Source organism: Pieris brassicae, chromosome 9 (assembly GCF_905147105.1).
Source record: "Pieris brassicae chromosome 9, ilPieBrab1.1, whole genome shotgun sequence".
Classification (NCBI taxonomy): domain Eukaryota; kingdom Metazoa; phylum Arthropoda; class Insecta; order Lepidoptera; family Pieridae; genus Pieris; species Pieris brassicae.
This window is the reverse complement of record NC_059673.1, coordinates 5,592,826-5,620,024: the sequence shown is the minus strand read 5'-3', so window position 1 is coordinate 5,620,024 and position 27,199 is coordinate 5,592,826. Positions and strand designations below refer to the sequence as shown.

Sequence of the window (27,199 nt, the reverse complement as noted above, 5' to 3'; positions counted from 1 at the left end):
TAAAATTAAAAAAATATTCTATTTGAAATGGCCACCTTTGGCTTTTATACAGGTTTTTAATCTCTTTGGATACGAATCTATGGATACGCACCGTTTCCAAGGGAAATTTCACCACTGCTTACTCCAAAGATATATTAAAAGACTTATTTTCGTGTCGCTGTGCCGTTTAGAGCTGGCCATGTCCTCTAAAGTGACCATAATTTGAAATCTAAAGGGTTGAGGCCTGGGCTAGATAAAGGCTAGTCCTCCGCTTGAGAGCTTGTTTTATGAGTAAAGTCCGGAACGCCAGGCGAGGCTTGGGTAGTTTCGTGCCTTGTGACCAGATGCAGAATCCTGCTGGAAAGTCCGCGGTATTTTAATACGTGTATTGTTGAGAGGTTTTACAACATGATCCAAGAGTATCTTGGTACAGTTTGGCTGAAGTTTCCACTCCTTTTTAACAAAAATTAAGTTTTGTGACACTTTGTTCTCACACATCTCACGCCCCACCAAACCATCACTGACGCAGGATGTGACCATGTTGTTTCCACCTTTCCGATCACTTGAGCTTCTTCGGAACTGTGAGCGTCCCGATTATCATTTTTCTTATTGTAGAGTTTTTATATACATTTATGTGCTTTTCACCTGCGTATCGCGACAAAAGGCGTTTTGATCTATCCACTCTCTTTAATTGTAAAGATTGATTTAGGGCATGTCCTGTATATCGACGATAAGCGCCGAGCTTCAGCTCTTGTTTTATAGTACGACAGAGTCCTACTGGGAATCTTCATTGCTCGCTATATTTTTTTTTGCTTCCTAATGGGGTTTCGTCGGTTTCTGGCTTTACAGCATTAATAGATCTTTTCTAGTCTTCTACAAGTGTTGTTGTATCTGTTTATACGATATACGAACATACGGCTGATACCAAGCTTTTGAAGTGTCTGGAATATAGTCGACGGATAAATACGCACTTTATACGCAAGGCGATCACTGCAATCTTATTTTCTTATACCGCATTCCATATTGTAATTTTATAATAAACACAAAAAATATGTCAAATTGCGCAAAATAGAAAGAAGTTTTTAAATTAATAAACGTGTTCCAAATAAAAATAAAGTTTTTTATGTAACAGTATTTATAACCAGACTAGTTATTATAAATGTGATATAATGGTATACGATAATAACTTGAAATATTCTTTTGAAGTAACACAGTACATACCAAAGCAAATCAGAGGGAAGGTGTAACATACGAATTTTATCAAGAATTAAGAATAAGTATGGCTTGAAGTTAAATTATATAAAGAGTTACATAAACAACTTCTGTCCTCTCCAACCTTTCAGTGAAATTCTAATAAAATACCTCTACAGAACGGGGTTCCGAACGGTAAACAAATATCAAAGTAATTTGACATCAATTTCGTCTCCAATCCCGAGTCTATATCTAATATGCCAGTCAACATATGGTAAATAAATAGATTCATAAGTAATTACTTAACTCATTCCTTTACTAGGGAGAAAAATGTATTTATTAAACGCATGAGTCACGCAAATTCAGTGGACTGGCGGCTGGTTTCACACACAGATGGTGCGCGGTAAAACTGCCTTAAGAAACGCTCAGTTGTGGAATGACAGACGAGGTGAAACTTATTTAACTTTTGTATTCGCCTTACTAAAGAGAAGTGTTGGTTTGTCGCTTGACCGTGCGATTCTCATCCCTAACGTCGTAGGTATTGACTAAGAGGCCTTCAAAAAAAGGGGGTACAAATTCTTATAAAAGCTAGCAACGCATTCCTGAGCTCTGTGGCATTAAGAGTATCCATGAAAGTGTTCTTGATATCACTTATCAGGTGATCCTCCTGCCCGTTTGCCCCTGTTTTATAAAAATAAACAAATTAAGAGGAATTGGCTAGACTCAAGCGTTTTACACGAGGTTGCATTTTACTCCCTAATAAAGGAATGAAAATATAAAAATGTAATAATTGACAATAAATCTAAATTTGTGCCAGATAGCAAATAGCGGAGCAGGGCGGCTCGTTAAAGGCAGCTTTTCAATCGGTCCGTGTTTGAAGTGAACCTGATTGCGTATATTTCACATGCCAATTTGTTACAATTTACATAAAGTCAGATACTTAGTATAAATTGAAAATGAATCTTGCTTGTTTGTTTAAATATATTATTACGTATTAATGATCTGCTTGTTACAAAATTTTATTTTGATCATCAGTAAATGTAGAAAATGGTAGAAAGTATTTACTGAAGAATATTATTTATAACAGTAAATTCTCTAATAAGTCAAAAAGTTCATCGACAAGCATGCTTTAAATGTCATGAAATGAATAAATAAATAAATTAGTATTGGTCAGACTTAACGCCTGCGCAAATATTACGACAAAACACCATCGTGGGAACATTGCCGTCACCCCCATCAGGCGGTTGAAGATTCTTCATACAAATCTGTCTACTCATGTCACTTGACCTACGATCATTGTACAATTCACATCCTTTTTTTGAATTATATTAATTTATTAAGTATCTGGGTATTTAATTTACACCATCTATCCGCTAAAGATAGAACATGGTGGCCCATGAGGGGGGGGGGGGGGGGGAACTAAGAAGAATCCGCGAAATAATAACAATTAATACGAAAATACGACGAGACGGTTAGCGCGGCCTAAAGATATGCAACATCACATCAAATCATTCCTGTGTATGGAGCTTTGCAGTGGATATTTCCAAAATCACGGACTGTATTGGAAAGCAGAAAAACAAAGAAGATTCGAGCAGTGAATCAGCTAAAGTTTCACATTCCGCTAAGATAAGTGTCCTTCCTTTACTAATTCCTAAAAAAGCTAATAACTAACAAAATAATATTCAAAATCGTTCGTCATTTGTGTAAATTAAGTGTTTTAAAACGAGTTTTACAGCGTTTTATGCACGTATTTGTTATTTAGTGCAACATTGCATCATCTTTTTTTACCTACCCGTATGTATAAAAAAACTGAACAAAGAAATTTACTTTTAGCTAATTTTCTCAATATTATCTAAATTAATACATAAATCATTCAATTGTATGTTCACTATTCCGTAAAATAGGTCAATGGAAGTATATTAAGCAATAAAAGGTCACTCAATTTAAGTTAAATTATTTTACGAAGTAACGTTGGTTTCGTATTTTAGGTTTTCTCGTTTCGTATTGTTTATACATACAATATTTAGCGTATTTGCCGAATTTTCCAGGCTAGTAGTGTTTGCAAGTACACACTTATCTCGTTGGATTACATTGGCCGGCCGCGGCTCCTGCACCGGCCGGGAGCGAACTGTTGAGCGTGCGCAGCCGGGAACAAAATTTCAAAATTATTTAAATAGCATTGCCTGTTTAATGGAACTAAACAACGTTCAATTTACGGAGTTACATTTAAAACTCACTAAATTTGAAGCTTTGTCTATGGAGGTTGATGATTGAGTGAAATAGAGGTTTTAAATTATGAAAATATTTCGGCTGAAATTGAGGAACGCGATAAAATTAAGCAAGATATAATTATGAATATAGCAAAGGCCAAAACTTTAGTCGACGAATTCTCCAAAAAATTAGAATGCGAAAAAAGCAATGCAATTCGGGTCACAACGCGTCACGTTGCATAGATGATCCTAATCACCCCCACGAATTAGGGTTGAAACTCCCTCATATTCAAATAGCCAAATTTGATGGCGCATATTTTCATTGGTTGGAGTTTCGGCATACTTTTGAAAATCTGATACATAAGAATGATCGCATATCAATGTATGAATGTAATTGAAAGTTGTGATATTCAATTGAAAACATCAAATAGTATAATTTCAGTGCAATGTAATTGTGTTTTGTGTTAAATGAGCTCACCGGTCATTACCAAAGACGCCGGTTGACATCAAGTTAATTAAATTACCAGAAAATATTCAGTTGGCTGACCCCATGTTTTATCAGCCAGCTCCCATAGATGTACTAATAGGTGCTGATCTCTTCTGGGACATCCAAATCCATCTGGGACATCTGGGACCAAAAAATCCTAAGTTAAGATGTTCACAATTAGGTTGGATAATCTCTGGCCCTATAAATTCAGCAGTATCTAGCAATAGGATACACTGTAATCACGCCATTGTCTCTTCATCGCAAAATGAAAATACAGAACAATGAGTTTCTAAATTTCTATTTGATTTTGCAAGTCAAAATTGTATCCAGTTTAAGTTTATTCCGGCTTACTCTCCTCATTTTGGTGGTATATGGGAAGCCGGTGTTAAATCGGCAAAATTCCACTTAAAACGCGTCGTTGGCAATAGCCACCACACTTTTGAGGAACTTAATACTTTGTTTACACAAGTGGAGGCGATTTTGAACAGCCGTCCCTTATGCCCCCTATCAGCCTCTCCTAATGACTTCCTTTTCCTTTCCCCAGGACACTTCCTGATCAGGAGACCATTAACTGCTCCACCGTCGCAACATCTGGGTGACTCTAAGAAAGTAAACTTCAACGCTATGAACGCCTAGAAAAAATGCAGCAACAGTGGCAGCGTGAATATCTGTCTGAGATGCAGCAGAGAACAAAATGGAAAAGCAGTACATCAAAGCTGGACATAGGAGAATAGGTACTATTGGCAGATGACAATGCTCCTCCACTCTCTTGGAAACTCGGGAGAGCCACGCCTCATCACGGTGGTCAATAATAAATAGTAAGTAATTATATGTAGTTAGACAGACTGTCACTGTCAAGTGTCAATTTGTAAAGACTAGAGACTGATAAGCAAATTTAATTTGATGAAAAATTAGGTTTAAATATACATCTTTCGCGACTATATTTTAAATGACAATCAGCAGATGGAGATATAGAAATATATAAGTAGATGTATGAGGAAAAAAATGTACATAAAACCTTCTTCTATCAGAAAAATGCATTGTGGATAAACCCTTTTGTTTTGAGTAAATAATTTGCAAGAAAATACTTTACAAACTTAATGTAAGTTTAACTTGATTTAATCCTGTATTTAACTCGTAGCGAGTTTAAGAAAATTAAGCTCTGGTTTTGGCCTCACTGCCTGCGAGGCGACAGGATCACAACAATTAATCTTTACTTCATCTCAAAGTATTTACGTTTAAATGAAAATATAGATTGTTAAAAAAAACGCACATATACACACTAACAGTAGCTCAGATGATTAAGCGAGCGACTGGAATTGATCAACGGCATCTCTAATTCATGCAGTCGGCGTCTCAAGGACCATATTGGGTAGAAGCTTCTCTGGATTATTGATTAACTAGTAGAGTGAAAATTTCATCAAAATGTTTTTGTATATAAAGTTCGAATACAAACACGACTTTCACGTTTCCCGTTAATACATACATCAACACTGCATCGATTTCCACGTCGTTCCCTCGTGTCGCATCGGAGCGTGTAATGACACTGAAATTCTAACATTATTTATATTACTTTTTTGTGTGAGTCAATCTTAAGGCGATATATAAACATTTTTCAGATGTACTATAATTTTCAACCCAAATGTCGTGCCTCCGAAGCTGGCTGGTTCCAAATGATTTTTCTTTGAAAACGCCCTAACAGCCAACGTATAAATTACCTACATTTGGGTAGCATGGTCAGATGGAATAAAGCCTGACACATATCGTTGAATTAAGACTTTTCGACACACACGCTCATTACAGTAGGTAAATATCGCCCGATAATCTTACACTACTCCTATGTACATATGAGCATGCATAATTTTAAAATACACGTTCTAATTTTAAGAACGGAAATAGTTTTAACTTATATTAACAAAAGGTTAGAATGGTGTCCGAAAACAAAATATTCTATATAAAATAAGGCGCTTCAGTCTGTTGGTGTTTTACGAGCACTCGTAAGAAAAGAATCAAAGATTTCTTTAGGAAATTGTCGAGGATTGATCGACGTCACTACTTATTTTCCCTCTTAAATCTCATTTCTATGTTACAATTTCTGCCCCTGATCGGAGAAGAAATAAAGCTAAAATCAATATGGAATAAATATGTCGCGGTTATCTTCGGTTAAGTCGTCGCCAAAATTGCTTTAGAATAAACGTTATAAATCAGAAAGCTGTACGAATCTTCAAGAGGTATTTTATATGTAAATATATATACCAATATCTGGTTGAACGCCGTAATCTCAGGAACTGATTTAAATTGAAAAATTATTTTTGTGACTGCTAGTCCATATCGAAGAACCGTTGTTTTGCTAATATAAACTTTAACCCGCATTAAAACTTTTATATTTTAACTACTAGCGGACCCGACAGACGTTGTCCTGTCTAAAGAATATTGATTTCAAATTGGTATAATTAAATAAAAAAGCTTTATGATTATACCGATAGTAGATAGTATGATACAACATTATGTTTGTTTTTTATTGTTGGCGCGTATATAAATAGTTTTGTTAATATTCCGACATGGGAACAGGCGACATATGTCTGGCCATGTGAAAAACATGGATTTTCAAGATTATTGCCACAAACAATTAGCGACTGTTATTATAATAACTCCGATCGTAGTATATATTTTAAATGATATTAATTTTTCTTACCTATCTTATATTTGCAGCACGCATTCTGTCAACGTTAAGTCAAACGCCATAAGGTGCCATGAAATAAGTTTGAATTGTAAAGGCGCTATGCACTGAAAAAAAAATTGCTATCGTAACGAAATTTATAGAGATTAGCGAAATCGGTCCAGCCGTTCACGCTTGATGCCGTGACCAAGGGAAATATGGATTCATTTATATATATAGATAACTTTATAAAAGAAACAGATGAATCCCAATTATGAATATTTTTATAACGTATACACAATAATCTTCAAAGTTTTGGCTAATGCAAAGCCATACAATCCAAAGTTACCTAGTTGTCTGGTAAACTTAAACTTCGTACTTAGTTAGTATTATTTATTATTCATTTTACCTTTCAAGTAATATGGGCGGCATAGAGAATGGGATATTCTAACGTCTGCTTGTTTATTATTTTATGTAATTACATTGAGACGGATAAATTATTTTTAAAACCTTTAAAAAACATTGTGTTTAATATTTCTTACAATAGTAACTTTACTTACACTATTTATTTAATTTTATTTAGATTGTAATCAAGCGTTAGCGTTGAATTGAAAGTAAAAAAAAAAAACATTTTTTCCATAACTACTTTGACTAATGTAATTGAATGAATAAACAAAGCTGTTGCTTTTGCTATTTTCAATTTTGTTTTTTATAGAAAAGGGAACAAATGGGCTGGAGGCTAACCTGATGTTAAGTTATACCGCCGCCCATGGACACTCTCAATGCCAGAGAGCTCGCGACTGTGTTGCCGGACTCTTAAGAATTGGTACGCTCTTTTCAAAATGGATCCTAAGTCGAATTAGTTCGGAAATACTTCAGTGGGTAGCTGGTTCCACATAGTAGTGGTGCGCGGCAAAGACTGCCTTAAAAAACGCTCAGTTGTGGAACGACAGACGTCGAGGTGATTCATTGCCTTGGAGGGGGTAATAGAAAATACCAGTGAGTCTTGGATTGGACCTCAGATTGCTGTATACATTATGTGATAATTTTTCTAATAGACTCAAAGTGACTCACGCCGACAAATATTAGATCCAAGTTTAAGCAAGTTTCCCTGGTTTTCTTCAACGAGCAATGCGCACGTGGCGAAAGGCTATTTTTAATTTAGTGATTGGTGCATAATCGGGTTACGAATTTAGGACCTGAAATTTGAGATACACTAAGCCAACACAGCTCCGCTGTAAATTCGGTCCTAGCGTTATCTCATCTTTTCTATAGCCGCCCGTTTTATGTGGATCTCAATACAAACAAAAGTTGAAATATAGTAACAAGGGAGCCGGCGAGGATTTATGGTTAAAATTTTCTTAATTAATGAAGGTCGTACGTTGGCGCGTTTCTAAGCTATATGGGCTTAAAACTGTAAAAATAATCTATACTAATCAATTCGTACCTGTAATTGGGTCCACTCGTTGTTGTAGTACTCCCTAAATACAAAAAAATGGCAAACATTTTACTTATATACTGACTTTAACCATTACAGTTAGTTTAAGTACGCGAATCTGAGGAAAAGTAATAGTTGAAGCTATTATTTGTAGTATGATTTTGTTATGAAATTTTTATTGACCTGCAAACACAATTTGAAACATTTATGTATTAATATAAACAATAGTTAAACAACAAACAAAGAGGCAGACAGGAATAAATGGCTAACACTTTTTTTCGTCCACACTTTTGAAACGCTCTTAATAAAAAACGCAGCCCTACGATGGTGAGAGACTATTTCTTTGCGGTCGTTCGTAGGGCTTCTAAAAGAACACTGCCAAACGTACTTTTATATATATAAAAGTCCTAGATTTTTATCGTTTCCTTTTTTTTCATTTTGACAAGGTTTCTAAAACAGAAGTAAAGAGTGTTAATTGACAACTCAGCGCTTGGTGGTAGACGTCGTCCCTAATATTTCTTATAGTATAATTATCGCATTTAAAAAGGTCCGCCACACGACCAAATTATATTGATATTTTGCTTGCCAGCTCCTAGCTACAAAGTTCAACAAGAGTCAGTTTTCAGTTAATAATATATATAATAATTATTTCATTGTACAGCGCCATCTATGAAATAAAGATAGCAAAAGCATTCGCAAGGTTTCTGAGACGAAAATGGTTCAAGTTTCAGTTCAAGTTACAAGCTTTCGACGTCGAAATTATCATGTTTCATTAATTCTAAAATATTGCAAAAGATGTCATTAATTATTGTATATTTAAACTAAGACCTCCCTTCACTAGATAATTATAATGATAAAAGTAAGTTTATAGTAAATATGTATTATACTATTACTATTTATATAATAATAATATTTTTTTTAATTATAAAAAAATTCGTTTGCCATGTAGTTTATATATATTATAACTTTTTTTTTTCCTTTCATTCTAGCAGTGTCTGAATTTGTTAAGGATTTGGTTAATAAAAAAAATCTTCACCTACATAGAGGGACATAAAAACCTTTAGTGGCCTAGAAATGTAAAATGGCGATATGCCAGCAGCATTGCCCTACAATGGTTTTATCGGGACGTTTATACGGTTCCAAATACTTTAACGCACAAAAATCAATGAAGTTTGGCAACATAAGAAAAATTTAACTCCTACACCGCTTGAAGCGCTGTAAACTTTGGACAAGTTTACCCAACCTTATTCCCTCGAGGGTGAAACAGGATGTGTTCTAAATACCGCATAACTCAATTTCCTGTTCCCGAATAAATCTGAATGTAGTTTGAGGATAACTAAATTTTAATGTCGAAAATATCATAGCCTCTACTACAAAATCATATCTTCTTCGAAGTTGGTTCGAAAGTAAACAATTTAAATTACAACATAAAAATTAATATACATTACATATTGTAAATAAGGCTTCATTTATATTTCTATATGTTAAAGCGCTACAATCGCTTGAGGCGTTTAAACGATCAGACACTGACAGCGGCGCTGAGGCGGTTAGTTTCAGGGGCAAAACGTCCCCACGCGGCTGTTCCATTGAACAAATCTCTGTGTAAACCCCCTTACATAATGGAAACCTAACCAAATCGCTAAATATACAAACGCTAAAAGATAATAAGTCAGTAAGTATTTTTATATAATATTTAACATCCGAATTTTGTATATTGTAGAATATATTCGCGTACTTTAATTAGATTTGAAGTGTAAATATTGATAGGAATTAAATGAAACGATAACTAAAATAGCACTTGGTGATATCTGTAAGCCTTCCGTTCATTGTTCTGTATAACGATTTAAAAACAATTCAGCTGATAATTTACAGTTTTATAGTTACTTTTTCATTATTACCTCATGGGAAGAAATTAGGATCAAAAATGTATGTATGACAAATCAATAAAACATTTATGTTTCAACGATTAAAAAATGCGTTTTAAAAGATATATTGTATTTCCTTTGCGCAGTTAACCAGCGCAGTATAAATTTACTCTATGACATTAATAATACAGAATATAAATTGAGTATATTAAAAATATGTTTTTGACAGTACAGTTCAAAACAGTACAGTATACAATGTAGACGATTTTAAACCCGTTTTTGATTTTGTATCAAGTCCAAATGATAAATACAGTTCTACAGCACATAATTTCTTTTTGAGTATAAAACCACTTATATAATAAAAGAGTTGCTTACAGAATTAACTAAAACAGTAAATTATTACTTTTAAGAAAAATTACATACAAGAACGGTGTAAATACTAAATTTTATTGCGTAGTTAGATCCTGATTTAAGAAAGCATAAATAAAATACTTTGATTACAAAGTACTTCACTAGAACATAATATTTACTTAAGCAACTATTAACTCGGGTAATTACTTCCTTGTATATGGCTCTGAGTATCCGTTTTAATATTTACGACGTTAGTCTAGCGAAATTAGTTTTAGTCAACCAGAAATAATAAGCATACAGGCATTTTTTGCCGCGCACCACCATTGTGTGGAACCAGCTGCCCACTGAAGAATTCGACTTAGGGTCGTTCTTGAAAAGGGCGTACCAATTCTTAAAAGTCCGGCAACGCACTCGCGAGTCCTCTGACATTGAAAGTGTCCATGAGCGGCGGTAAATCACTAAACTTCAGGTGACCTGCCCGTTTGTCCCCTGTTCTATAAAAAAAATGATAATTTGATAACGAATGTCGTAATCAATACTATAAAAAACTCATTAATAGTTATATTCGTGAACAGGATATCTTAACTTCATTTCATATTTAGAGACATATATTGAAACAAATATCGCATCACCTGTGAAGATTAAACAAATGCAAACAGGAACAGGTACATTAAAAAATTATTAACAAATATCTAAGGTCGGTAAAATTTGATTACATATAAAAGTAATGATATGACTCCACAATACAATCTAGGACGTGGCCTCAGGTTGCTTTTGTTTATTTCATCATTTCTTTGAAACACAAGTTGACGATGAGCTTTTTGCCGGATACATGTAGATTTTTGATTTGAGACATGGTGGAGGGCTCTAAGGATTGTGAATGGCAAAAGCATTTGATTTAATTAAATATTAGGTAAATTAAAAACTTATTATTTTTTTGTGAATTAGGTTATTTCGTTTAGTTATTTGGAAGCATATATAATAACAGGTCAGCATTGCACTGCCAGGGCAAAGCCTGGCTCGCGTTGATTCTGACTCCCGTACGTCAAAGCATTGGATTTAGACATTGGGAAATCAAAGTTCGCGCTCTTATTTTTGAATTGTACTCCTTAATCACTAAAAGCCAAATGCTTTCGTGATAACTTTAAGTCTAAGGAAATTATTATTTTGACACAGACTGATCTTGTATGAGAAATCATACCAAAACTATAATTAGAAGGAACAATATTTACTAGTTAATCTATAGTCTAGAAAAAAATATTTAAATAAATAAATTAAATATAAAACACCTTTGATCAGCAATATTTTTTAAATCATGCATAAGTATAAAATACGACATTTTTAATTAAGATAGTAATGATAACTCCTGACAAAGGCCAGCGTCACCTCCGTTGCTCACTCTAAGCCCCTATTCTGAGGCGAGATCTCTAGGATCGATAGTTACGAGGCTAATACGAACAACCCCATCAAGGTTCTAGCCTTGACATGTGTTGCTTAACTTTTATATTGGATAAATTTCTTGTATTATCAATGTTTTAAAATGTTACAAATATAAAATATAACGTTTTAAATAAAGCCTTATTTACATCTATTAATAGTCAACATTTGTTTATGGGCACGTTTTTTAAATACCCAAAAAATAATAACAACACACTAGACTGATAGTGGCGAAAATATTTGTTTATCGACCATTAGGAAAGTTATACAATTCCCAAAATAATAATTTCAATCACCTCATAAATCTAAAAAATAATAATTTAACAAATTTAACGCACGCTTTTTATCCACTTTTAAAATAATAGTCATCTGAGCAATTAGATAATCCTTAAGTTATACTAAAAAATAATCAATGAATAATAATAATTATTATAAAACGAATTTCGAGACGATAGATGACGTTAATGTGGCAATATCAGTAGACTAAACAATCAAATTGTTATATGTCATCTGGATCTCAGTCTCTTGTCTCTGACCACAATTAAAAAGGACTTGAAACGTCGATCCATCAATACTGTTGCCATAATATTAAAAAAAAAATACGTCGATCCATGAATGACATTTATTTGTTTAAATACCAGCTTTTAGAAGACTTGTAACATTTTAAAATTGTTCTTTGAGGTATCAGAATCAAAAGCTAAATGCAAATGAAAAATACACAAACAGGTTGACGTTACTGAAAAATAAAGGTACACGATTTTTTTTGTAGATTTATTATAAAAACAAAGTGACAATAGATGGCGTTAATTTGGAATCATATCAGTAGACATAATAATTTCAAATTTATGTATATATATTATTCAACTAAATATAACAGTCTCTATAAAAACACTCGCAGCTCAGTAAAAATATAAACATTTTAAAATTGTTATTTCAGATCAGATATGCGGTATCAGAATCAAAAGTTAAATACCTATTAAAAATACGTAAATAGTGAAACGTTACGTTTGCTACTATATTTCATATATAAATTTAGTTGCTGATCCCTTTTTACTAAACAACATTTTTCTTGTTGCAATGTCATAAGCAAGTGCGCTGCATGTTAATTTTAAAAATTGTCACTGAGCAAACCATGTTAACATCAAGATTTTATAAGCGACATTGTTCAAAAAGTTGGAATGAGGCCAACTCCTAACATCATCTTAAGACGAAATTTTTGCTTTAGTCTATGACTTTGTAGATGTCCCTTAAATCTTCTTAAATAGTTCTTCCATATTGCCCATGAAGTATATTTGCAAGGATTTATGCTGTGCATCTTCTATAGGTTGCAATGATCCAATGCGATGGCAAATCTGGCCTCGAATCTGTAAAGTCAAAACCATTACTCAGTCAAACTATAACTTAGATTTACAAACACTTTTTTTTTCATGCCATTTTTATTTCAGAACCAAATACAGAAATCTAAGAAAACTACATTCCTGATTTTTTTTACAATGATAGAAAATAAAGTTTTTAACGTAAATTACCTTAAATGTCGGATTATATCGTCGTGTCGTGTTCTTCGATAATTTCCGCCCCAAATGAAGTCATTTGGAAACAGACATTGTATTTTTGAGTGTTCGCTAGAAAATGTCATGATTCTAGTGTTTCGCCATAAAGCAGGGTGCACAATGGCTCTGGTCGCGGGACCAATAATGGCAATTTCACTTTACCACTAAGGCAGCACAAACCAGGCGTTTCACCAGCAAACTTCAATGCTCCACAATGCTGGCAAACAACGTCCATTGGACCAATGCAAACTAAACGATGCAAGCTGTAGTCGATGGTGCAATCATACAGAAACGCTGCTCGATTCAAATCAGTTCTTTCCATTTCCAAACCATTTCTTCTTGCACTTCAAAGATTATTCCTCTGTTCATCTGTACGATAAGCTCGACGATTTCTCGTTTCTACCCTAGCCGTTTCACTCTTTGCTCTTGTGTTTGAGAAGCACGAATTAAGGCCCTTCTTTGCTCCATACTAACGCGGCGCTGTTCTCGTGCAATTTCTCGTTCTCTATCAGATAATTGACTCGCGATATTCCGTTGCCTAATTGCATTACGGCTTCGCTGGGAAAGATTAGATCTTCTAGGACACGGCATTGTTATTAAAATGTGCACTCGCATAAAACCACCAAATATAATAACAGTGCCTGAACTTTCGAGACATAGACAATAGCTCAAAGAGTATATAACCACTACGTATGAATAGCTTATCAAGAAAAATCATAGACAACCTATAAAAAGTCATTTACACTTTTGTTAACCTGTAGGTTTTTTTTCCTTAATCTTATAACCTTTACCAACTGATTTTTTATTCCCTAAATTCCGTTCCTTTCCGATGATTTTATGTTTTTACTGTAGAATAAATCTTAGGTATTATTTTCGGGAATTAAAAATTAAATAATTAAAAATTTTTTTTCGAAAATTCATTAATTTTCTAAAACAAACAAATATAACAGTACCTGAACTTTGTAGACATTTTACAAAAAATAAATTTCTGAAGGCATACATGATGTCTTCAGAAAAAATAAGTTGTGGCTTAAAGGTCTCAGCAACCACGCCATAAGCTCCAAAAAAAATGGTTACACTATTTGACAGGATTGGACAACAAATGTTTGACATGTAATAAATAAATAAGCATCTATTAAAATGATTAAGTATTCATTACACATATCGAGTTTTCATTGTTTTTAAGATGTATTCTGCTATTCGGGACGGAAACAAATCCAACAAATCAAAAACCATGGCAATCGGTCCAGCCGTTCTCGAGTTATAAGTGTTGTAACAAACACAACTTTCTTTTATATATATAGATATTACGATCTAGCCTACCTTAAAACTTATAAGGAATTAAAATTGAATTTACTTAAAAGGATATTTAACATTAGAAAATGTCCAATAGCACTACTAACAGTCTCTATAAAGGGGAAGACACTCAGTTATCTTTTGAGATCAAACATAAGTATCCATTATTTTAGTATGATCTAGTTCCGATCTGAATTGAACCGTAAATTGTAGCTAAGAAGTAAAAACTATCTCGATCACGTTTGTAACAAAAAATCACAACATAATCGATCCATTTATTTTGTACAATGCCACAGACACAGACAGAAACTAATTATACCCTTTTTGTGTCGGTATAAAAAAAAATAAACTTCTTATTTTAACTCAAATGTGTGTCTGTAAAATGCGTAAAATTAAATGTAAGAAAATATTTACGTTTATGTATATTTTCGAAATTAACTTAAATGAAATGCATAAATTTATTATTTATAATAGAATAAAAAACGGTAAAGATGGGCGGGGATCGCCAAAACCTTTTTTTCAATTAGTTGGAAAATGGAACATTAAGAAACCTCTATGTTCCATTTTCAAAATAGCGTAAATTTACCTGGTAAACTAATAAACTCGACAGTTAGATCCAGAAAATTCTGAAGAATACTCTATTGGAGTTTACGCTATTTCAGGAATGGCTTTATTATAAAGGAAAAGAGAATGTGCTCACTTCACTTAACTTTCCAACAGCTTACTGGACATAAAGGAAATTAATAAATTATATTACAAAATATATCTGTTTCTGTCTGTTTTATCTTTATTATAAGCCAGTGTCATTTTCATATTGAAAAACAAACTGTCAAGTACCTACTAGGTATTTACGCCGTGTCGTGCATAACATAACCTACTTAGTTAATAGTTATATTAGTTGCATGGGTGGAACGTTGCAGCTACACGTTATGGAAATATTTTTAAATATTTTGCGTGGGCTTTGAGTATAAATCGATTTGTTGAAAAGGTTACGCAATTTTAAAAACGAAAATAGATATACAGAGTGTGTTTGCATTTTAAATGTCGAACAATACGAGGAATTCGATATTTAAAAAATCATCTAAATACATTATTTGCTTCGGTACAAAATGTTTGATCAATTTTAATCAGAAAAATCAGGTTAGCATTAAAATTTTAAACAAAATGTCAGCAATCTTTGTCATCTTCTTTGCAGATAGTGTTCCTCGTTTAGGCCCTTCTTAAAATAAATCTATTTAATATATTATATTTGATGTTTGCGCCACGATTTATTTCTAAACGCCGGGAGGTCCTTCATGTGTTATCTGCCGTCCCTTTAAAGCTATACATCACCGCTCACACCCATTTTCTTTAAAGAGAAATAGCTCAATTTTCTATCGAGGGAATACCTTACTAGTCCCCGTGGCCTAAATTCCTGGACGGATAGGAAGCGTACTTAGAATAACAGTACTTTAGCCGAGTTCTTTTTAATAGGTTCTATTATGTAAGGTTTGTTATGAGTTTTGACCCCGATTTTGTAGCTCTTATACAAGTTCAGTGTTCTATATCATGCAAGGCTGTCATTTTATAATTTCATTCGACACGATTATGTTGTTCTGCGAATATTTCCTATATATCATTAAAGGTATTTGAAATACATCCATCCTTTGTCATGAATGTTCCTGTACCTTACTACTGTCGGTGAACGCTAAATTGATCAAACCTTTTTTTAGCGAAGCCAAATAATGATTTTAAAACATCGAAACCCTCGTTTTGTTCTACGTTTTGAATGCAAAGCCTAAACACAAGCAGCGTTCATTCAGCGTATGTAATAGCATTTGGTGTAAAGTCTTCAAAGTACGCAATGTGTGACGTAAATGTGAGATAGCTAGTCTGAAGGCACTGCGCCGCGCAGCGCCATCGATCCGTTGCGCGCGCATCGCCGTCCCAGCTTCTAGCACAGAAACATCCATTCGAAAATCTTTGATGGAAATGAAACTAAATAGTGCTTAGTGTTAGCCAGAATAAACATTCGGATTTGCTGAAGTATCACGCTATATCAAAGGTCAGTTCAAATTTCATTTAATCCCTCAAACCGAGTTAAGTACCCATGTTCCAGATTTTATCCAAGCTTGGAGTGTACTTTAAATAATTAATCATTTTTTGAAGTGCAATCTGCGTTATTTCTCGAATCTTTTACGGGCATCATTTTTTGATCTTGGCGCAGACAACAATCGATTCGTATCTAGGTATTGTATTATATCTTTGAGTTGTGGCTGAATTCTTTTCTTCTGCTTACCATATATACTTAGATATGTTTTTTTTATATAAAGCGATTGTAATTGATTAATTTATGTACACCGAAGAATAATTTTCAAACTATCAGAGTTAGGTATTTTTAATAAGTTAGTAACCTTTACATACAAATAATTAATGCAATGACCTCTTATACATATTTGATTTGATTAAAGTATTCAGCATTTCAGTGCTTAAAATATGGATGAAGCCGAAATACAGAAAGTATAAAACAACATTTTCCCTTTTACTTTTAATATTAATAAACATTTACATAGCCTTAAAATCGTATGTTTAAACATCCAACAAAAGATAAAACAACGAAGGCACTGATGCATATCTCTCTCATACAGTGATCAATCATCGTGCTCTTTTAAACATACTCTCAGACCTTAGAAGAATCAATAATTCATATAATTTAATTCATGTAGAAGATACCATTAAGACGTATCAAAGCTACTGAACTTCTACGCCGTATCTACACTACTAAAATATTAGTGTCAGACAATATAGAAGACATATGAAGCTATTCCTAATGCTGTCTTAACTGTATGTTGCGATAACAATACGGTAATCATCTCTGTATATAGTTATACTCTTTTAATTAGAAAATATTGAAGTTCTTTCTGTTGCCAGCCATGTCGCCGCATCTGCGATGGCGCCGGGAAGCGGAAGCCCCTCCCAAGGTGGAGGTCAGCTCCACTGTCACCATTCAGGCTCCAGGTCTGTATATAAGCAAAAATAAGAGAAGAACAGTAATATATTGGATTCCGTAGACTTTTGTCACTAATTAATTACATACAACTATTAAAGTTAGACTATAATTGAATTTTAAAATGTTTGAAGATCGATTGCTTGTTAGAAAATTTGTTATGAAATAACTGCAGGTTTGAATTACTAAATATTTTTCTATATATATATCCATATTTATGTTTAGCTCGTATGGGCGTATCTATTAATATCTCGTAATAACGTATCTCCTTATATTAAAGGGAAGCGGATCAATATTATCGTTAGAGTAAGAAGACTCTTTTCATTCATATTTCTAAATTTATATACGATGCCTGCTCGCTACTGGAGTGCTAATATCATGTTCAAATGGAGACAATATTTTATAAGCATTTAAAAATTTCATACAAAATTCCATTCCTAATAAGGTTTACAAATACTTTCGTTTAATAAAAATACGTATGTAAATTTACTATGTCACATGTCTATTTTCTTAGGAACAACAAATGCCTCAATGACAGTTCTAACGGGATCTACAGAGCCAGAGCTTCCCACCATCACGACAACACAGGAGACCTTAATGGAGAAAACAGAAGATTTGGCTCGGAAGATGAATATTGAACCATGGCAGCTGGTTGCAATTCTAGTTGGTTAGTAGTTTAAAAAAAAAAGATTTTTGTAGGCTTTCTGTTTAACAGTGAACATATTTTTAATAAATTATTAGACAATGTTTATGGTTTTAAAGAGCAGTGATGACCTTGCGATGCGACCATGCGATTCTCAACGCTATAGTAATGCGTTCAAATATCGGCTGTGCCAGTATAGCGATTATCACCATTAAAACATCTTGATTTTTTATCTTAGATTTAAAAATCATCAACCTTCAGGCACAGCTGACCGCTGATCAGCTATGAAAACCCAAAAAACTTAGACAAAATTAGACGTAATTTGATGTGTCAGGCTTATTTATATGCAAAGATTGAGTACGTACATCACGTATAAAAGAACGCCGTGCATAACTCTTATATTCGCGAATCTATCACAGGGGTGGGGGTGGTGGTTTTGGGAGTATGCTTCTGTTGCATACGGCGGTGTTTCCGCAAGAGACGCTCCAAGGATGGCAAGAAGGGAATGAAGGGAGTCGATTTCAAGTCCGTCCAGCTCCTCGGTTCTGCCTATAAGGAAAAGGTATTGTGTTCGTTAAAATTGCATCGAGGTACTCCTTTCAATCATATGTAAATAGTAATAATAGGAGACGAGTATTAACATTTGTGGAAATTTATTAGATTGAATTGATAGATTTGGTGAATTCCCTTGGTAAAGTTTCTATATCAAGTATGACGTAACTTTGACATCCACCTTTATTTAATAAGAAATCCTATATTCATGTGAAATTTGCCGCGGGACGTGCATGTAGGTGCAGCCGGATATGGAGGAGCTAACGGAGAATGCTGAGGAACCTGATGAAGGCGAAGAAAAGAAAGAAGAAATAAAACTGGGAAAAGTTCAATATAAGGTAGGTAATGAAGAAACTGGCGGGCCAACCTGAGGATGAAACTTAATGGTCTAAATATGTTGTTCAAAACTGCATACAGATCATATTTACTGATTCATTTTAGCTTACATTAGACATCATCGAGTTTCATTTTCTGTATCCAAATTGTTTTCAATAGTTTTTTGCATTTCCAATTTTAAGTTCAATTATGTTCCTCACTCCATTCTGATTACATTTTGTACCACATTGTATTTTATCATGACGTTGCTTTCCAGTTGGAGTATGACTTTAACAGTAACAGCTTGTCGGTGACAGTAATTCAAGCTGAAGAATTGCCGGCTTTAGACATGGGTGGAACGTCTGATCCCTATGTAAAAGTATATCTTCTACCTGATAAGAAGAAGAAGTTCGAAACTAAAGTGCATCGAAAAACGCTCAGTCCTGTCTTCAACGAAACTTTTGTATTTAAGGTAAGTTTACTGTAAAATGAACTGACATTTACATTAACTTAGCAATTAATATGAGCACACTTAATGACTATTTGTACACAGAACGTTCCTTACGCTGATGCTATGAACAAGACATTGGTATTCGCGATCTTCGACTTCGATCGTTTCTCCAAGCACGACCAGATCGGTGAGGTGAAGGTACCTCTATGCCAGGTGGACCTTGCCCAGACTATTGAAGAATGGCGTGAGTTGCAGAGTGTGGAAGGCGAGGGCGGACAGGTGCGGTTCCGACCTCAAATAAAATTCAGATAACCTCTTCCTTAGAACGCATTAATACTATTTTATACAACAGAACAGGTATCATCCAATTTTTTGTACATTTTATACTTTGGAATTATGAATGAAATGCAGATGTATAAATATGCCATAACATTAAATGGCAGAATAACGTAAGTGCAAAGGTATGTTGAAATTGCAAAAATGTAAACAATTATACAGTTGAGTTACACCCAGGTCATATCAACAGTTCATTTTGGCTTACACACATCTGCCATGTAGGTACTATGTATGGAGGTACATACGTACATAACATTCATATTGCACTTATAGTCAAGGTACCTCAAACAAGGCGATAGGTACGCGGACAGTACTGAGAAAACTATTTTCTATTTTTTCATAGCTTTAGGCTACACTTGCAGAACACATCCAGGTATTATTTCGAAGTAAGTATTGGATGTGTTTTGCTCGTACGGCATTATTTTACAATATTCTTCCCTTTAAAAATATGAACATCTAATACAACAATAGTTATTTTTTATCGTAAAAAATATCATACGTCAGAGAAAATTGTATAACATAACGTTTATAAAGGGAAAGAATATGATATTTTCAATTTACTGCACTCTTACTTTTTACGAGGATCCTTGATGGTTACATAAAGTATATACTTCGACCACCGCCAAGTTTGTATGTATGATTAAATATATATTAATTACAGGGTTCATTAAAGTTCTATAATGGTTATTTACAACTCATTATATAATTTATAACGTAAGTACAGAGTAACAGTATTATCCAAAATCAAGCATCCTCAAAATGGATGATAACGTCATTTATTTTTTGATAAATTAATTTGGACAGCAAAAATGTATTTACTTGGTTTTTTTCTCTTTTTCTCCATATTTTCTCTGCTCTGCTTGGCTGTGTTTGATTGTGTCCTGACAATCTTGCATGCCGCTTCAAAACGAAATGATCATTCACGTAAGTATTATTTTGAGACACATCGAGATGTATATTTTGGAAAAAATCAAGAACACGTTTCATTGAAGTTATATAAATACACAAAATTTCATATAATTTGATGAATAATAAGGATGTTTAAGTCGTAAATTGAGATATCAGCTAGGGACTTAAAGGAATATTATATAAGTTTCATCACCTAACCTATCATCACCCATCAAACCATATTTATTTTCAGTTTTTATATTTTATTTGATCCATCCAACACTTTATTTATTTTAATTATTGCGGCTGGGGAATGTTGCATGAATGTCATCACTGTCAAATAATAAAATATTAATGACACTGAATTATCATTTTCGAGAGAGATGCTTTAGTATAAACTATATAAAGATTAATTGTATATATAGAGGACTTATTATACTCAGTAGTCCGCCAGCTAAGTCTCGAAAACCTGTCCAATCCTCTGCGGATATGTAAATATTATTTCATAAATAATACCTCATTGTAGCGTATTTTACCTCGTATAATGATAATTCAGGGAAAGATCTCTATGTTGTCAGCTTATGTGAACACGCCAGCACGTATGTATGTCTCGTGTTCTTATAGTCACGGATATAATGAGCTTAATACAACATTTAAAATAGCTTTTGATATAAATGCAATAATAAAATTTTAATAATATTCGCATTAAAAGCTTAACAGCTAATAATGATACCATTTACCATTGAGAAATGAATAATCTATACGTAATTCAGCTAATGGTCAAGTAACAATTATTTTAGAGAATTTTTTACTTGTCTATTGAGATACATAATGGAGATTGTTTATTATTTCCGTTCATTTTAATCAAATTTATTATAGTACCGCACTTGTAGTAATAGCATTTGTTTAATAATGCAATATTATATGTTTATAGTGCGATGGTCTATGTTGCATTTATATGTGAAATCTGTGTAAGTATGTTTTATGTAATATGTTTATATATTTATCACACACTAAAGAAATTAGTACTTATATAAATACTTTTATTCGTTTAAAGTAACTGTTTAGTCTGTAATATGTCACAGTCCAAAAGTGAACAGATGCTGAATTATTTAGTGTTTTCGCCATTATTTATTTATTGCTATATAATCACACGTTATCCAATAGATAATTGCGATCTGTTTCTAAAATGGCAATCCGGATGTCAGGTATTTGTACAATTTCATGAATACCATACAAGATCGACGGTAAGTTTATGATTTGAGCTGGGTGTCACGCTAATTGGCATCATTTCGGCAACAGATCGTAATCAAGTTTCAGCCAGGATGTGTGCTTAAACTTAGATTGGTTTGTTGTGAACGTTTTTGACATAGTCTGTGTTATTCAATGTTTAGATGAGTTTATGCTAAAACGTTATACGTAACGCAATGGGAATATTGCCGAAATAAATGTTTATTATCCTCATAGATGCAAAATCCGTTTGAGCCCTTTACAAAGTATGGTCTGTGGCATCAAATGCACTCTCGACATTGTTCATCAAGTGCGCAATTTCGATGTTCCAATACTTGATGAACTTTGTTGGTTACCCTAAAACCCATAACAATGCTTCTTTAGGACCACACGGTGCTAAAATTTTATTTCGTTTTCTTTGGTTTAAAGAAATGTTTATTACCCTTATCCGCCCTAAGCCGCGATTTACTGTTCCGTATTATATTTTACAATAGCTTTTTAAATCCGTGTATCAAAAATTATATTCCTTACACAAAATTATCCTAACAGTCTTTCATATTGCTCACGAACCAAACCCCTAAATTTGCCAACGATAACACACAACAAATAAAAACATAATTAAGCGATTTATTTTATTATTTTTTTCGATTATTTTTTTTCCTATGATATATTGGTAAATACATGTGGGTTACAGGATAACAAGTTGGGCGACATATGTTTCTCGTTGAGATATGTACCAACTGCTGGAAAACTTACCGTGGTCATCTTGGAAGCCAAAAACCTCAAGAAAATGGATGTCGGTGGTCTCTCTGGTAAGAGAAATTTCAACGATAATTATTTTAAACTGTCTCAAATAATTTGTCTTTTTCAGAATTAAATAGGTAAAATTTATTTGAAGTAATATTTTATTCATGTTAGTAGGTAGCTCATACAAAAAATATGCTTAAAAATACAATCTACGTAAAAATGTCGCCAGATTTCTATTTGTATAGTTTTATTTATAATCATATTCCATTTCATTTGTAACATTGAATAAACAATGTTGTATCCACAAACCCTTAAACTGTTTTTTTTTCAAATCACAATTATATTTTACGTGCAAATTAATTACCTACACCTTATAAACTCTGATTATCACACTTTATAAAAAGTTCATGAAAGCCATTTCCATTTCAAAGTAGTTAGTACATTAATAATTTTATACTATACTCAGGTATATTGTAGATTTGTAAAGCTTAATTATGTAGCTTTTTTTAACATAGTCTTTATAGATGAACTAAATAATGTTTTTATCTTTTTCATATCTGCTCCTGTTGGTGACAACAGATCCGTATGTAAAGATAGCTCTAATGCAAAACGGGAAACGGCTCAAAAAGAAGAAAACGAGCATCAAGAAGTGTACATTGAATCCTTATTACAACGAGTCATTTACTTTTGAAGTACCATTCGAGCAAATACAGGTACGAGCCGAGATTGACACAAAATTTGATGTTGTGGCATACATCGAGAGCTTCTGTTTAGAGAAGATCCTTTATTACTTGCAAAAGTCCAGTTTTGTCAAGTTATTTTGGATTGTGTAAATTCTCCAATAGTCGCTCTTGATTAATGTGAAAATATTGGTGTTGTGATGATTGTACACCACATCCTTTACTATCCTGCATCCGATCCTACCGCTTCTTGAACTTCAAATGTCTCCTGAATGTTAGATGTTGTTGCAACTGTTCCTTGATGTCTGTCGTTTACTGCTTTCCAATCTGCAAATGTCTGCAGTCAAGTTTTCTTTCCTTCGGTTTTAACTTTTTATCTCCTATTTGTTCCAATTTTGCTTTTTCCTTTCCATTACAGTATTTATTTGAAATAATGCCTATAAAGTGTTCAATGTTAGATGCTGACCTTTAACCGTGACATTGTCACAGTTAGAGATTTTCATTCCAACGGAATACTTTATAGTGCTTTGTTTTGATGGATATTGTTGAATTAAGTGGTGTTTGTAATCTCCCCTCGTAACTGCATTAAATGTCATGAAATCATTTTCATTTCTATTTCGCAATGATTTGCTATAAGTTTATTTGTAACATTGACAGCGGTAAGTACAAAATTTAGTATACACAGAATTCGAGTAAGTAGAACAGGTACATATCACTTGGCCCATTAAATGGGAGACACAAGCTTGTCACTTTGGTATATAGGCACTATACCGATACATCGCATTAAACATTACAACTGAATAGTTAGGTACTTCAAAGGCAAATACATTGATTTTTACTCTTAATGGGTGAATTTCAATGAAGACACGGTCCTAATATCCTTTTCCAAACAAAGGTACAACACGTAAGTCTTTTATTCATTACATTATTTATACAAGGGGGTGATATTTGTAGCAAGGTAACACTTTTGAATACAAAAACTAGGTATGCTAAAGAATACATCTTTTTACAATATCACACTAAAATCAATTTTGAATTTGATTTATTTTTAAAAACTAAAATCAATACTTATTTATAGTTTGTTTGATTCCATATTTCAACAGAAAGTAAACCTAGTAGTAACTGTTGTGGACTACGACCGTATTGGAACATCGGAACCTATCGGTAAAGTCGTGTTGGGATACAACGCGTCCGGCACCGAACTCCGTCATTGGTCGGACATGTTGGCGAGCCCTCGACGTCCTATCGCCCAGTGGCACACCCTGAAAGACCCCGAAGATGGAGAGAAGAAAGATTAAGAAGTTGAAAGGTGTGGAATATATTGATGGCTAAGAAAATTCTATTTTATTAGCAAATATTAATTTACATTTGTTTGTACCTACAATTAATTGGTGTTTCTATTCCTTGGTTCTTACTACTACCACTAGTATCACATCACTAATTAATTAACATTGGATGTCATGTTTGTCATTGACGGCTTACCAGATTTAAATCAAATTTTGATCGTTATCATTTTAATGTGATTACCACAGTGAAACACAGTCAAACAATTGGTCGTAAAAACCGTAAATCAGTAAATCAGTTGTGTCGCAAGCTGTGTACGACGCGCAAACTTTCCCCCACTCCCTTGTTTAATGCTCAAGAAGTTTGCCGTAGATTCTAGAAATTGTATATTTAAGTTGCAAAAGCTGTATTTTTTAGCTGATAATGCAATTTTATCTATAATTAAATAATACCTACCTAGGATTTGTACTTCTTGCACATTCCCGCATTTTTCTCATAATAACGTACTTACCAAAATTGCGTGGATCAATAATTCTTAGCGAACAGGTTGTTGCCTCCTAATAACATACATTTTCTAAAAAATATGCTCCAAATATAAAATAATATTATCCCCATCATATATACAAACTGGAGACATTGCACTAATTACTTCTCATTCGATTTCTGACCCATCATCGCATCATAAAAACTAACTATAATAGCGGTCGACAAATTCAAATTTTTGAAATGTCTAAGTGACATAGAGAAGTAATTCTCTATTCAATTATAGTTCGATTGATACTTTTGTATTACATAACTCATTCGCAACTAGTAATAAATTATTCGTATTTTTCAGAATCGCAATTCGGTGAACTACGAGAGAACATAAACAACGCGAAAATCGTCATGAACAATCATATATTTTTATCTTATATCCTTTGTTGTAGTAGATACATATTTAAATAGCAAAGTAGTTTATTTATACAGTTTGTTATCAATGTTCACGTACGATATTTTTTTTTATTGGGAATTTTCAATCCACAAGGATTTATGATATTTACTATGTTAATCATTAGAATACCTACGACAAATATAAATCACAAAATTCATATCTAGATAAAAACCCTTATATGTCGACTGACGGATTCTCAAGTAAATCAGTTTTACTAGGTTCCTCAATATTACAGTAAGATGTACTTCAATTTTCATATTATATTAGGTGTGCTTTGAATAACTTGATTTTGATAAATGCGATATCATTAGCGCCCTTCTACGAACCTCTTACTGCATTATAAACAAAAAATCTATGTAAATAAGTTGAATCCTGTTAAATTTATTACATTCTATTTTACTAAAAATATAAGTGTTATTAGTCATTATGTATAAACCTTTAATTGTAATCGACGTGTTCCTCTTGAGAAGAGAGTATTTATAGATATTATTATAACTATATCTATGTAGGTAATGCTTCACATATAAACTTTCCACAAATTTATTTACAACTAAACACTCTTTCTTTTGAGGAACAATGGCCTAGCAATTATAATTTCACAATAGGAACAAAACTTTTATTTATTATATTTAGATACCTTGTAATTTTGTTTACGAACTTGTAGAGTTAAGAAAATGTATTATACAAATATGTAAGGCATACCTAAACTTATCGAAGTAGAGTTTGTAAAAACAATTAAAAAATAAGAATTGCTGCTAAATTGAAAATGTATCATCAGCGTTTAAAACTACTTCAATAATATACTATCACTTGATAATAATCTAGAAATTAATCTACCTATTTATTGAATGTTGCAATTGTTGAATTATTTTTGTCATTCCCTTAATAAATATTTTAAAGAAAATTCTAGATATTTATCGCCTGTAAAAAGCAAGCTTTAATTATGTTATAATTCAAATACCCATTTCATTTACTGTACTTCTTAATAGTGTGTTTATTAGATAAACAATAAAATTATTTATGGAATATTAATTATTCTATTAAATATACCTGATTAGCTATTATGTGCTTGACTGTTGTTGATCTCAAATTTGTGTTAACATGTATATAATGTAATCACATGTTGAATTTTACGAACACATAATAATAGGAAGTAGGTACAAAAGTCGGGCTTAATGGATGTAGAGGAGCACCAACACGAAAAATGTAGAGATGTGGGTTCAAGTTCTGTATTTACCAATAAATATAGATATGTTAATAAAATACACTTTGAACTTTCAGTATTACAAGAAAATCCCAAAAGATGAGACCCCTAATTTTTCATAGTTGTCCAATATTTGTATTGATGTAATTTTATCATTCCAAGAAAAAGTCTTATAATGATCACAAATTAAGATAAACATTTTATTAGTCTGAATATTCTTACATTAAAAATATTTATATTGTAAGCCTCTTTCAATATAAATTAAAAACATTTTATTAAATAAACAGTTGCTAAATTTATATCACAAGCTCTTATTTGTTATAAACTAAAGCCTGATAAGAGAAAACATTATTGTTTTTATATGATAAAAATCTTTGAAACACAATCAAGAGATAATTTTATTGGCGGTCAATTTGCTGACATACTATGAATGCAATGCAGAGTATTCCTGCCTGAAATATGATGAGGCATACATTTACTTATATTTTC

General features: G+C 32.9%; 1 protein-coding gene across 6 annotated transcripts; it reads left to right on the top strand.

Moving 5' to 3' along the window:
• The first annotated feature begins 9,514 nt into the window (after positions 1 to 9,514).
• Positions 9,515 to 27,154, top strand: LOC123713978 (synaptotagmin 1). 6 transcript variants are annotated; one of them, XM_045667914.1, is made up of 11 exons: positions 9,515 to 9,636; positions 17,374 to 17,460; positions 17,964 to 18,116; positions 18,512 to 18,654; positions 18,884 to 18,982; positions 19,237 to 19,431; positions 19,513 to 19,689; positions 22,559 to 22,676; positions 23,191 to 23,324; positions 24,395 to 24,600; positions 25,411 to 27,154. In XM_045667914.1, exons 2-10 carry the CDS (start codon positions 17,376 to 17,378, stop codon positions 24,587 to 24,589), a joined length of 1,299 nt encoding a protein of 432 aa, XP_045523870.1. In that variant the 5' UTR covers positions 9,515 to 9,636; positions 17,374 to 17,375; the 3' UTR covers positions 24,590 to 24,600; positions 25,411 to 27,154. The 6 variants fall into 6 exon arrangements, with proteins under 6 accessions (XP_045523870.1, XP_045523873.1, XP_045523871.1 ...); XM_045667917.1 differs by lacking the exon at positions 9,515 to 9,636 and adding an exon at positions 16,362 to 16,507 and having other exon boundaries at positions 18,890 to 18,982; positions 22,568 to 22,676; XM_045667915.1 differs by lacking the exon at positions 9,515 to 9,636 and adding an exon at positions 16,362 to 16,507 and having other exon boundaries at positions 18,890 to 18,982.
• The last annotated feature ends 45 nt before the right edge of the window (positions 27,155 to 27,199 follow it).